General features: G+C 39.9%; 1 protein-coding gene across 1 annotated transcript; it reads right to left on the reverse strand.

The window, feature by feature from the left end:
* Nucleotides 1-3,719: 3,719 nt before the first annotated feature.
* Nucleotides 3,720-14,779, reverse strand: LOC104625955 (bromodomain and WD repeat-containing protein 3-like; the record flags this gene model as incomplete). The annotated part of the gene is made up of 10 exons (XM_010293737.1): nucleotides 3,720-5,397; nucleotides 6,521-6,679; nucleotides 7,189-7,286; nucleotides 7,859-8,022; nucleotides 11,026-11,178; nucleotides 11,467-11,607; nucleotides 12,165-12,221; nucleotides 13,764-13,845; nucleotides 13,934-14,059; nucleotides 14,760-14,779. Coding segments are annotated over 10 exons (1,785 nt in total), but the record flags the coding sequence as incomplete, so codon positions are not given.
* Nucleotides 14,780-14,785: the final 6 nt, after the last annotated feature.

Consider the following 14,785-nt stretch of genomic DNA (forward strand, 5'->3'; position numbering starts at 1 on the left):
CTACAGCTGTTCAGTTTTCCCTGTTACTCACCGCTGAGATTAAAGATGAAATATTAACCACGTTCTTAACAAAAATTAGGGATTTACACTTATTTTCTCATGTTAATACTGTGTGATTTTGAACGGTTGTCAAAGCCATGACAGCGACACCCAGGAGCAGCTTTTTCCAATGCTTGACAAGGTTCATCTTGCTTTTTGCGGTCAAGAGAGCCTCCAAACACTGTCAAAAGCAACACACTGTAGTTGGTCTTTCCACAATTTTTAAATTACTTGAAAACTCTCTTTACTACGCACCCGGCATCAGTTCTTTTCAGTGCTCTATGTACTACACAGTCTTTCCGCTCTTGTGCGGGAGAAGCAGCCGAGCTGCACATTTGAGAAAACATTCCGGGAAAATTAAAATACGCAACAGGACGCAAAATTTTAAGCAGCCAAAAATCCTCCACAAAGTCTTTCTTCAGTATTATATTTAGCTTGTTTATCTGCAGGGTGGGGTGGACTGGGATAAGGGGGTGGCCTCTGCTTAGTTTATGGAGAAAGGAGTGATGGAAAGAGAGGAGTGATGAAACCGCCCAGACCCATTCAAGTTCAAGCACCAATATAAAAGTATCATGGGTTATTTAAAACAAATCTCTCGTGAGGCTGGAAGCATATGACTTCTAGAAGGGTTATATTAACTGCAATTCACACAGCAAGGGAAAAGAAAAAAAGGAGTAATTGCGTAGATAGGGAGGGCGGGTGTCAAGGGGCAGCAGGGGGAACCAAGTGTTTTTAGGTAGCTGGGTGTCGGGCAGCACAACGGGAGCCATCCTGCAGCCTCCTGCCTCGGAGCCAGGGAAGGCACAAGCTGCCCCGTCTGTTCTGGCAGAATCTCTACGCGGGCTACGGGTGGCCGCAGAGGTGCGGAGCAGCTGAGAAGCCAGCCCTCAAACTTTCCATCTTCATTAGATCCACCTCCAGCAGTTTGGGTATGTTGCTAGTAAACAAAGGCAGGCAGATATAAAAAAATATGGAAAGTCTTGGGGGAAAAGAGGCATAGAAAGAACTAAATCTTACAGTCTAGCCGAAATCTAATTCATCAAGATATCTTAAGTTTCCAAAAGAGTACCATAAATAACCTACGGGGCAATAAAGGGAAGCTAACGAAGAGAGGTGGAGCATGGCAAAGAGAAAAGCAAAAGGTGATGGAGAAAATAAAAAGCAGGGAAAGTTTGGGCTGAACCGAGACAACAGCACTTCGCTACTGCAAAATAAGCTTCGTCATTCATGTCCTGGTCTGGGAAGAAACGGGAGCGCTACAGCAGATCTGTAGCCAGGAGAAATCGGAGAACGAAGATGCACACAAGACCTTCATCCCAATCCCCACAGAGGACGGAGTGCGTGGGGCTCACGCTCTGCTGCGAGTAAAGTCCCTTGGGGCGCGAGCCCCATTTTCCAAGGTGACTCCGAATGCCCTCAAGTCCCCCGGCAACTCGGGAGAGGGATCACCCACAATCGCACACCTAGAGAAAACCTTGCCTGAGAATTAATCCTACTGCAGCAGAGAACCCCTGGCCTGCCTGCACGCCTTGTTAGCCTTCAGGAGTCCGACACCTCATCAGAACTTCAAACCCTTTCCTTAGGCAGAGTTTTGGAGTTTTTTTGGTAAAAGTGCGAGGAGAGAGACTAAGGTCCTGACTCCGCAACACAGCGGGCAGTGCAGCAGCTAGGAGCGTGGCAAGTTCATGAGATGCTTGCTGAGCGCCCAGGTTTTGGATCAGGGACCAAGACGGTACAAGGTTTAAATAATTTTCCTGCTTCTGCTGCACCTCTTGGGTCAATACTAAGTTTTCTGCAACCGTAAGTGGCTCCTAATAGGATCTGGGTTTTGAGAGAAAGTGTCCAAGTTACTACGAAATTATAATTATTCCACAGAACGAGGCTATGAGAAATCAATTGCCTAACTCTGAGAAAGAATCCAGATACAAAAGCAAGTAAAAATAACATCTCTAAAAACAAGTTATTTCTTCCATGCTTATAAAAGGTTCTCATGCACAAAAGCTTTTTTTTTTTTACAATAAGCAATAGTTGTTGTTCTAGCACACCCTGCTGTCTAGCTCTTAATCATGTAACACATTTGATTAATACTTACGCCACAGCAAAGTGATGCTTCACTGTTATCTTCACAGTACTTCATTACATAGAAAAGATACATGTAAGAACATATTGAATAGTATTCTAATTGCTGCTAAAATACACAAACTTATAAAATGATTTCTCTGGAATCCACGTGTTTTATCTCTCCCAAACCCCTACACAAAATAAATAAGTGGATCTTCAGCCAGTCAGACATATATGAAAAGCATTTCTTTTGCACGTCAAGATTTTCAGGCTTTAGAACAGAAACCATAGTGTTTACATTAGCTCAACAGGACTGACCTAAAGGGGTATGATTCTGACTATGAACTGATGCATACATGCTATTCCTGGTTACCGTATGTAGAAGAATCGATCAGTCAAAGAAATAATACATTTCTTATAAATATATATGTGTGTGTATATATACATATATATGACAGAGATGATAGGACAGGTGTTTATATTTTAAAGCCCAACACAGAAGTAGGAGAGCCTCTGCACTCTTTTTTTCCCCCCCATCAAAACACAACTGAATCAAGTCCAGCAATGGATTATGGCCGATCCAAAACATTCCTTAAAAAAATTAAAAGTGTGATTTTTGTACGGTACCATAAACTCGTATTAATTCTCTGAGCAATTTAGGATATACTCTCCTCCATCACAAAACTAAACCTCTGCATTTTTTCAAGTAATTTTGCATCTAACTAGCATTTTTGGAAAGCGAGATAAAACAGCTAGCGCTTAATATAGAAAGTAAAAAATTAAATCCCTTCTGCATCTGAGAATATACATGGGTCACTCTTTGCTGCCTGAGGTTTTCCAGAATTGTTGACCAAGCTGTGCACAGAAGAACTTAAGGATATTGGATGAAAGTTTAAAAAAAAAAAAACAAACACAAAACCCCCCCTCAAAAAACTCCACCAAAACATTCTAGCCTCTTTTTTCATTTGTTCTCTCTGTGTAATCTAACTCGCTCTCTTAACCAAGCTAGAACGGTCAGATTCGTTTAGACAACGGGAGAAAATGGAAGTCCCATATATATTCCAGCCAGACCCTACAATGCAAGAGGCTGCTCATCTCCAGCTCAGCCCGCGCCAAACGCCTCTTCCTGTTCACCGAGGAGCGAGACGACAAATGTCGTCACATACTGTACTATTACTACCAAAGTGATTTCTGTTTTCAAGTTAGCGTTTTTCAGGATAACAAGGGTACAGTGCAACACGAATTCTCTTCTGGAAGCTTGAGTTACACGCGTCCGTCTGGAGGATGTGAACAGGGGCTTACCCGTACTGCCTGCCACCGGAGGTACCAGAGCTCCGTTCAGCTCCCTCATCACCTTCAAGGGGCAAATTAAACCTAACAGATTTGCACCGAGCAAGTGGCAGCAGTTTGGGAGAGAGTCGGCCTGTCTGGACAAACAAATCGCCATCTGCTGAAAACATTACGCTGCTGAAAACTCTGAGAATTAATTAGATTTGTTTTCCTTGTGTCAACATAATGAAGATATAGTTACTCTACAACTTCGCGAGCAATTCCATCCCTCTACGCTCCTTCTTCCCTCTTCTTCAACACGTACTGAGTAATAGCATCTATTTTCTTTTAAGTTTCCAGTAGTTGTAAATAGAGGTAGCTGAGCTACTATTAAAAATCACGCTATGCTTTGAAGAGGAGGAACCTTTCAAATGTTGAAGTTACCCCTTAGCTGCACAATCTCTATTAATACTATAAAAATATGAGAGGACAAAGTGAAAATAGATGCACGTAACTTTTGCATTTGGCACCTTTTGTCTAGATATTCATACTTCTCAAGTATTCTCTTTTTAATAAAGTTAATGCACACATAGGACACACCACATCAAAGGTTTGCTACATATTTACAAGGCACCAACCCTTTGTCACTTTTTACACAAATAAAGAACCGATAGAAAGCACATCAGGACCCCCGTAACTGTAGTATAGACATACTTCAGTTCAGCACAATTCATGAACATTTGGCCTGGGAAGATTAAAATAATCCAGATCCTTCTTACAATATAGAAACTGTAAACATTTTATAGCTGCCTTTAGGATTGGTGTATTGTGCAAAAGTTATAATTATTACTGTGTATAAGGATTTATGGCAGAAACCACATAAAAACTCTGTAAGAAGGTGCTATTTCTATAATACAAAAACAAAACAAGGGAGGGAAGTCATAATCGTGACTCAAAATGTCATGTTCTTATTGAGAAGCTGGAAGCCTCTTTAATGTGATGAACTCGTAGTGTGTGGGGAAGAATTTCTGTAATTTAAGGCCTAATGAATAAGGCTTGTTTTGACCAATGAAGTGTGGCGATCTGAAGTTTTAAAACAAACGCAAACGGACGTAATGGAAAAGCACCACTGTGAAACGTGAGTGGAGTCCCCGCACAACTTGCTTGGTAGATTTTCTGGTAAAATCCCTGCAGTAGAAGGCCATTGAAGTTCTTTTAAAATTGTTCCAAAGTTTTTCATCTGTCAATAATTCCATCCCATGAGATGGCTGACCCTGGCTTTTTCTGTCATTTTCCGCACCCTGCCTGACCTGGAAGTACCAAGGTTCAAAGGATCCTCGGTGTGCACAAAATTGTCATTATCAGAATCGTCGTTGTACAAGACAGTTCTCCTGCCCTCGTTCCTTGTTTTGATTCGAGGCGGTCTACTGAATCGCCCTCCAAACACGTTTTCACCAAATTGTCCTCCAAACAGGTTTTCAAATTCATCGTCTGTAATTCGGGCACGTTTTGCTCTGGTGGCTCCTCGTGAGGCTCCTCTGCCTCCTCGGCCTCTTCTTCCTCCCCTGCCGCCACCTCTTCCTCTGCCACAGCCTCTTCCACCTCTACCACCTCTTCCCCCTCTACTCCATCTCCCCCACCTCCCCCATCTACCTCTCCTCCCTGTCCCTCTGCCCTGCCAATTCCGTTTCCCACCGGTGATTCTTCTTTTGATTTTTCTTTTGGGTTTTTTGGATTGCACAACTTTGCTGTAGTCATGGTCTCCATCAATGTAATCCTGATCTGTTCTAGACGTTGATTCAGAGTCTGAATCAGAGCCACTTCTGCTTTCAGAACTTGAACTGGATCCCGATTCCCCACTTTCTGATGAAGACAAACCAGATTTTTCCTTTAATTCTCTCTTTTTCTTTTCCTCTTCCTCCACCTCCTCCAGATGCTCGTCTTCTGATGCACTTAGTAACTTCCTCTTGATTCCCGTCCGAGGTTCTCTGCCATCACCATTTGTAAGTGGTCCATCAGGAGAGTGATCTAAGCAAACACAAAATAACCCTATCGGTTATCATCATCACGCCTGAGCCAAACAGGATACAAAAGGTCGGATTCGCCTCAGCTGCCTTTGAGGTGTGCTCTGGGGACGATCCAGCTCTGAGCTACTCGCCACAGACGACATTCATATGCTGTGGAGACAAACACTGCTCTAAGGGGAAATTTATCAGACAAAGCAAGCACAGTTCATCTTAGCGGGAAGCAAGAACTGCAAATTGTCTTGACTTCTTAGTTCAGCGAAGATCCAGTCAATAAGAGGAGCCCAGAGGGACCAGGTTAAACACAAACATCTACCGTTCAGTCAGATGAATCCTACCGAGGGCGTCAAGGCAGAAAAACCTTCAAAATCCATTCCAAACCTAAAAATACACATTAAAATAATGTGCTCACTAGGACTGAACACCTTAACTTAAAACTATAGTGAAGTATTTTGATGGCTTGTGACCCAAAATACCGCATGTTTTCAGTTACCAATCTGACAATGAAATTTAAATTAGATTTAACACGGGATACGAAAAGCTCACCTGCAACACTGCTACAGCACAGGAGTAAGGACTTGACAAAAGCTTCAGGGTTTCAGCCAATGTTCATTTGATGCCTACCTCAGTGGAAAGTCTGATTAACATGTCCCAGAGAGAAAATAGCAAAGCTTTTGAACAGAGTGTTTCCACTTCTAATCACAACCACTTAGCTTTGACTATGACAAAAATATTTAAAAATTTGTAATTTGTTTTCATTTCTGGTTTCAACTTAATTAAGAAAAAGACAATCTTTTGGGGTGGGGATTCTTTTGGTTTGGTTTGCTTTTTTATAACTCCTGAAGGAACTGTAATTCTCAAGAAGTTTAAGAGCAATCAAGCTTTTCCATCTGGAGAGATTATAAAGGACTTCACTGAAGCACATGTGGCATCATGTGCATGCCACACTTCGGACAAGAGACCATAGAGCTGTGAAAAGTAAGGTAAATTCACTTTTTTAGTATGGTTTGGGGATATAGTGTAATGCCAGACTCAGGCAACAATATCATAAGCATTAGAAAGAAGCAACATCTTTCCTTTCCAGTGCAACCAGTCATTCAAAGAACAGAATACTTATTATTTCTCACCTTGTTTCACTGGTGTAGTTTTACTCCTGATTGGTCTACTTTTCCCTGGATCAATGGTATTTCCACTTCGGTTCTGTGCATTTGAGCCTGAGGAAGATGGCTGGCCTTCCATCTCTTCACCAGTGGCTGAACCCAGAGGTTCTTCTGCTGTATCTGAAACTTTAGACAGGACACCGCTAATGTGACAGAGTAACTTTTATCCTCTGTTCATAGAGTTGTAATGCAAGGCATTTTGGGGAAGTTTTGTATCACCTGAGTTAACAGCCCAAGTTAGGAGGTTAATCTCACCAAGCTGCTTCTGCAGTCATGAATAGATAGATTCTTCCAGGATGTAATCCAAAGTAAGCTTAATGTATTTGTAATCACTGTATGAGAAAAGCCCATATACAAGAAATCCAGGCTCTTGTCACCAGATTAATTGTTACCAAGGACAGTCCCAGGTTCCCTATTCTCTGACCTTTACCAATAATGGCAGGAGGGCCAAGGTCAGCTAACACAGTCTATAGACAACGTGACTTTGCTACTTGCTTTTTCAACAGGTAGGTTTTGCATGCGTCTCACAAAGATACGATTTAAACCGAACATTAAATATCCTTCAGCTTTTTCATCGTTCTGCACATACAATTTGCTGCAAGAGAAAGGATGCATTTTAGAAAATTTCTCCTCACCATGAGATGAAACTGAAGAACTAGTCCTAGTCAAAGGCAGTGAGGTATTCTGGTTGGGTTTAGGTTGAATCTTCATTTGCTTCTGTTTCCCTTTTGGGCTGAAAACACAAAATATCCCGAAGAGATAAAACTGTTAGTGCCAAGAGACTCAAACACAAAACTAATTTCCTATGCAAAGTGTTTTGGTTTTTGCAGCAAATGCGTAACACAAATGATCTCTTCCCAATGCTTGCACAGGTGTAGAAATACTAAAAATAGTGACAATATCATTCTGTTTGGGAAAGGCATGTAAGTCTGCAAGAACAAGATTTTATCTCACCTTTTAAAACAAATACTCAGTTTACTTAGCTAATGTATCACACAGAAGTCAAAAAAGTGTTATACAACTCTTTTTTCAACAGTTATCAAACGAAGGCAAAAACAAACTTGCTCTTCCATTTTCTCCAGAGGGAATACTTCTAATTATATAGAAGTATTATATATTTCTATTATATTATTCATTTACCAGAATTATGCATAAACTACAAATTGAGCTCATGATTTTATCACCCAAAAGAGCAATGACATCAGGAAATGAGCAATACTGTTACTGACTACTTATTCAGGAAGGCATGTCTACCACTTTCATCTCAAAGGACACTGACAGCAAGCCTCACTATCATTACATTACCTAGATGCTCTGCTAGTTGACGGTGAACTGCTACTGCTCCTTAGCCGTTTTCGGTACCGTGGCCTTTTCCTCTTCTGACATTGCATTGCAGACTTATACTCAGAAATTATATTTTTCATATGATTTTCAAATAAGGCAGATAGTCGAAGTGTCATGCTGTAAATCTGGAGTGAGAAAGCATTGTCATACTTATTAGAAGTTGAATAACTAGAAGATCAGAAAAAAAAGAAAAAAAAAAATCATAAAGATGCCCCAACTTTGTAGCACAAAAGAAAAATTCATGGTGACATTCAACTACAAGGTTCTCTACAGATAATTTCCTTCCATGGTACAATGGTATTCCAGCAACAGAAAGTGTTTTCATAAAAGGTTTTAATTACTTACAGCACAAAATATTTATAGAGTTAAAGGAAAATGGATATCTAGATTACTGAAATATAGCCTCCTTTTTTAATCTCCATAAAGCATGGAAGCACCCCATAAGCTAACCTGATGTACCAAGGGAAAACAATTGAACTTTGCTGCCCTCTCACCTTTGTTTTTTGCTTTAATTCCCTAGTGGCAAGTCCTTACACCACCCCCACAGAGCTGCATACAGAAGACAACTAAAATGTCCTCATTCCTATTTTCTGTAACCAGATGTCAAAATCCTTAAATGACTTTCCTGTCCTTTTTCGAGGCCCTGCCTCTGTGTAGCCTCATCCACAAATTCACTCATGGCTGTTTCTTCATATTTCAGACTGTATTCACCTCTGTTCAAGATTTCACCTTGGATGTGTCTGAGTTATGACAAACTAATAGTTCAAACTCAGCATAAATAAAACAAAGTTCTTGATTCCTTCCTCATACCCATACCCTTCTGCTGCATCCCCTCTTGTGAAAATTGTGTAAACACCATCAAGATGATATCATCATCTTCTACTCAGACCACTTCCCATTTTCTGCAGCGTGTCTGAATATAAAATCTCTTTGATATAGAGTTTTCTTTACATTCATATAACTTAATTTTTGCGCAGACCCTTACGTTTTAGCAATGTCTCTTTCTGCAGCTCTGGTATGTAGCACTCTGCCCTTCTTGCCTCCATTCAGGATGCTGTTGCAAAGATGGTAAAATGGGCTAGAAAACCCCAGGATATTGGCACACATTTGGCTGTAGAGGAACCTGCAGCGGCAGAAGGCCCAGTTGTCTGCCCCAGCCCTTCTGCAAGAATCATCTCACTGAGGCATTTCACAGCATTTAAGCAAATGGATATTGATGGGCCACTCTAATAAAGTACTTGGGATTTGACTCACAAGCTGCTCAGTTATTAATAGAGGCAAGTTCCCAGGGAGTGTGGAGCAGTAAATAACTCACCAAGTTTACTCTGATGTCAAGCACACATAAAACACCCTCAAATCACCTGTCTTCTTGCAATACTCTACTGATTTCCTTTCTATTAAAGAAAAAGTTACTGGTCTTTATCTTCAGAGCTTACCCGCAGCCCACCTTTCAGCCCTTACTCAACTCCAGGAGTTCCAGCTACCTTCAGCGACGGCAACTTTGTGCTTTCTCTCACACCCGCTAACACGCGGCTGGAATTCCCCTCTCCCACAGCATCATCCTACTTCAAGCTTACTCTCATCGTCCTGCTTACACAAAACACAGTAGTAGTTACTCCACTGATGAGCTAAGACTACTATCCTTAAGCGACGGGTAAGGTCGCACAATCTCCTGCTTCCTCCCACCCGGCACCGTTTACATGTCCACTGAAAGCTCTTTGCAACACATTCTGCTCTTCATCCGGCTTGAGAGTGCCTAGCATAATAAAATGTTGTGTCACACCATGTTAGGCGCCGCATGAAAATTTTACAGAAATATTAAATTCTATGTATTATTGTGCTTTAAGTAACAGTAGCTCAGTCTAGCCCCAAATGGTACACATTTCTTAATAGTTTATAAGTGCTCCTGTTTCTACATGGAAATATTAGGCAACGTTGTAACCAGCACTCTTAACTATGCTAAATGATGTGTTTCGTCACAACTTAAGCATCTTATTTAATGTGCAGCTTTTCCTTATAATAATAAGGTCATTACAAACCCAATTCTCTTTATTGTCTAGAAACACAGTCAAAATTTCTTCTATTTTGATATTATGAAGACATCAACCACTGAAATCCTATTCTACATCACCAGTGGTAAAAACTGCATCTGTGTCCTCCTGCCAACTTGTGATTTTGTGAGCATAAACAATATATTATTAAAACACTGTAAAATTTTAGAATCGTTTCATCATTTAGCAGCTTCGGAAAGGCTGACAGGCAATACACTGCACAGGAACACATATCAAACATAGCTATGTTCACGTGATCAGTCATACACTTAGTAGTCACTTTACCTAGCTCATATAAAAATATCTATATTCTAACGTTTTTGATCTCGCCTTTCCCTCTTGCCATATCCTGTTTAGGGCTCCAGTCCAATACATTTTTTCTGCCTAAGTAGATTCCTATTCCTGCATGCAAAAAAAGCAAGATTAGCACCGGAGAAACACAGGCAACACTGTGCAAAAGTCTTGCCAAGCATAGTAAGCAAACTTGAAAAAAATTAAGTATCATAATGCTCTCATCTCCTTTAGTAGTAGAAATATTGCATAATACTTGCATTGGAATCATAGAACAGAATCATAGAATCATTAAGGTTGGAAAAGACCTTTAAGATCAAGTCCAACCGCCAACTTGACACCACCATGCCCACTAAATCATGTGCCAAAGTGCCACATCTATATGCTTTTTGAACACAAAATTAACAGTAGCTTAAAAAAGATCCTACTATATATATGCAGTAATCAAGCGGATAGCCTTGTTTCCAGGAATAAAATATTGAAAAAATAAAAGCAACTGGTGATCAGTTTTCTGCTACAAATATTCGAAGAAATAGATCCAGCAGTAACCATACAATTTCTCAAAAGCTTTAAGTTCAGAAAGTTCAGATGAAAATGAAATTCAGAAGTGAACTGCGTAAGTAGAATAAAACAAATTAATAACCCTAGGTCCCCAAATTGACATATACTACTTATTTTTGTTTCACAATGCAGTGTTTTGCTCTCCAGATACAGACCTTATTTCATGCACTGTATTCATGTAGGGCCAGGGTCTTTGTAAAGAGGGCATTAAAATTTATTACTTACTCGAGACTTTTTATTAGGAGTGTAAGCTTTAGAGTTGCAGAATATTAAACGAATATCTTTGTAGAATTCCAAGGGACTAGTGTAGTTTCCTGCTTCCAAGGTTTCTTTCACAGTGCTGAAGTCCATAGGAGTGTCTACAATATCTCGATAATCCTGTAAGAATATACAAGAAAATAATAAAGGCTGTCAAATAGCAAATAAAAAACAAACAAACAAAAAACCAGCAATAAAAACACCTAAGTGTTCATCCACAACAGTGGCTCTCACGTAATTATTCATTCTTGAGAGTAACTGCAGATAATTCTCTGAAAACGTCAGTGCACAGAACACGGTGTGTTCCAGCTCAGAAAAGGAGACGTTAGAAACATGCCCAGCACAGATGTTTTGCCAAAGGATGAATAACAGGCTTTTTTAAATTTTGGACATGCAAGTTGTACTTACAGGATAGGAGAAGAGATCAACTGGCTGTCTGAAAGGCTCTGAGTCCTCTCTTTCATAAATCAGGTTTAACAACTGCTTGCATTGCTCTTTCCAAGCATCAGGACTTGCTTTCATGGGCTGTCTTTTTATTCGTCGTCTTACCTGCAGGGAAACAGATGTGTTTCATCAGTTTTCAGAATATTCGGATTTTTCACTTTAAGTTCATATTAATTTGCCAATTTGCTTATGATTCAAAGCAGACTGCCACAATTAAAAACAGTACTGCAGTAAGATTAAAGCATAGCTGATGGCACAACAATACGCAGTACGTGAATTGCAGAAATACGCCTTTTCTGGTAATATGTAAGCACTCGAACCCATGAGGGGTATGCAGTATGTCAGATCCAGCCTTGCTATTTTTGTCAGCTTTCACCCAAATTTGACTGAAAATGAATCTTCTCTAGGTATTTTTCAAATCAAATAATAATAATAATAAAAAATTCTTCAGCAATTAAGTAAATTTCCTGCACAATAACTTCCCTAGTCTGCCAACACTTATCTAGACATGCAACTGAATTCACACTATTCTACAGACTGTAGAATTTGCTCTGATAGTTATAAAGCTATGATAAATTTAAACCATTCCAGATCTAAACGGCTGTTTCAGTACCTGGTCTGTCTCCCTTCAGGAACTAGAGCAAGCAGAAATGTTTACTCACTCGTCTTTTTCCAGAGGAAGTTCCTGGAGCATCTGAATCTACATCTACTTCTGCCACCTAAAGGCAAAGGTAATGATTACACACACGCATGCTTGTATGCGTCCTCAGCAACGAAAAAAGGATTTAAAACCAAACAGCCAACAGCAACCACAATTTTAAACTACTCAAATGCAATGAATGGTTCAAGAAACTAGTCTCAAACTAGAGCTTGCATACCTTAAAAAAAAAGTAGGTGGATAAGTTGTTTCATCTCTTTTCCAAGTTTGCTTCCATAGAAATTATAAACAAACATGTGAGAAATATGAATGGCTTACTCTCAGACCTTAAGATGCAGCTAAGTCCCAGTCTTGCAGACCTGTATTCCCCTGCCTAAAATATCATGCCCTGAGCAGCTGTACTGAGTTTATTCAGGTTTCATGTAGTACCTTACTTACATGAAGTGTATGTAATACTCTTTTCAAAATCTGGATTTAGAAATTACAACAAAAACTCCTTTGTACACAGCTTTCAACCACTATTTAAAAATAAAGAGGAAAAGTGATTGCTTGAAAGCTCCTACAAAAAATCTGAAAGTAATTTCTCTCTTATTTTAAAACTTATTATAAACCAAGACATGCTCGTTGAAAGGCTAGAGAGAAAGGAAGGTGACACAGTAGCAATTCTGGACACTTCTGATCACTGCTTGACATGGAACAAATGAGAGTCGCAACTGGCACAAGAAGGTTGAGTTGGGAAAGGAGGGTTTGCTATTTAAGTCATAGAAATGCCTCATTTTCTTCAAAATACTCCTTTAATATTCCGTGAAAATAGATGCCATTATTATATTTTCAGTTTTATAAAAGTAATTAAATTATTACATTGTAGTACAGACTTTAAGTTTCAATGCAAATCCAAGACAACAGCACCAGCCATAAGCATATAGGTGTTCAAGCAGCATCAGGTTTAACATGTTTCAAAACTGCAACAATGGAGTATGTCTTGGGGGAAGGGAGGAGGGAAGAAACCTCCTAACTAAATCTTATACTAGCTCATGTATTGGAAAGCAACACTGAAAAAGTAAAACAAAACCATGTGACTTAGGTTATAACAGGTCCCTTCTTTGCAACAGAAACTGCAGCACATTTCAAAATGTTTACAAACTGCATTTAAGGGAAGAAAGTGTAAGGAGAGAGAAAAAATCAAAGGAAGTGATATCTAACCTGGTTTCTACCTGTCATTTCACTCCACAGTACAACTGACGGGAAATGACACAGAATTACATAAGAAAACCAGCTCTGCTGCCTCGTTGACAATGGGAGAGCTGTTGTCCTGGTTTGGCAGACTGAATAATAGCCCCAGTTCATATTCCTCTTACTTACTAATACTTCCTCACACAACAAAACGTCATGTACTGAGAGAAGATTAAAGATAGGCAGTTCCAAGAATGATTTTTCTTACTTAAGGGAGGTTATTGCCCCAGGTGAGCAACTCAAATGACATAAACAGGCTCATCTCAAAAACTCAGTGCAACCACTTATAAAATAAAAACTCAACAAAAATCTTCCAGGTGCTGAATTTAAAAAGGCAAGAAGTTCTGACAATCAGACCTAATGGTCTTACCTCCTCCTCTTCATCAGTACTGCTTAGGTCTTCTGCTTTCACCTTGTTATATATTTCTAATATATCAGTACAACTCTGATCCCTGCAGGACAATAACAAAAGCCAAAATACGAAATCAAATATCTCAGAAACTCAAGATGTCAGATCCATAAAGTAAAAAACATGCCTACCCAATGAAGCGAAGTAAGACATCTGTTACAATTTTGGCTGCTTTGACTATAGGACTGTCTGGCTCGTTGAAAGTCCTGGCATTATGTTCAATGTATCGTACCTCCCACATCAGTGCAGAGATTCTCCTAAAAAAAAAAAAAAACCCAAACCAATGGGTGCCGGGGGGCATGAACCAGAAGAGAGGAAGGTGTACATTTTCCTTCTGATTTCAGTAAGATTCCTCAGTAAAAAAAAAAGGGATCAGGTAATCCAGGTCCAAGAGAAAGAGGTTGCCCAAGGCCAAGGTAAGTAGTTCCCATACTGCTGACTGCCCCAATGTGCCAGACTGCAACAGCTTTGTGGAAGAAAGATGCCCCTCTTCAAATCAGCAATGAATGGAACGAAAAGAGGCAACAAACCTACTGAAAGAGACGCCTGACTGCTCCCACTTAGAGAAAGCCTTAGAGATAATGCGGTCCTCAGAGTGGGGAAAAAGAATAGGACATTATTTAGCCCCAGGCTAACTGGAGAAACTGAGATTTCCAGTTTGCAGCACTATTTAGCCCACTTCTGGCAACGGCAAAACAAGCAAAGCATCTGGTTCAAAGACAGTAGAGATACAGATGAAGAAAATATGTTCTGCCTATAATGCATCCAGCTCAGTATGTTAAATAAAAAAGACACTCCAGATAAAAATATAACAGCTTTTGCCTTAACAATGTGGCCAAAAGAAACTATTATTCGGCAAGACTCGCTTTCCCCATGGCCAAATAGAGTCTGATTGTATGCAGTTGGCCCATCAAAGAAATATATTGCTGAAGTGGCATTACACAGTATTCAGCTGACCTATAAAACCTGTTTTCAAGCCTCCT

This window comes from Phaethon lepturus, unplaced genomic scaffold, assembly GCF_000687285.1.
Source record: "Phaethon lepturus isolate BGI_N335 unplaced genomic scaffold, ASM68728v1 Scaffold47728, whole genome shotgun sequence".
Taxonomy (NCBI): domain Eukaryota; kingdom Metazoa; phylum Chordata; class Aves; order Phaethontiformes; family Phaethontidae; genus Phaethon; species Phaethon lepturus.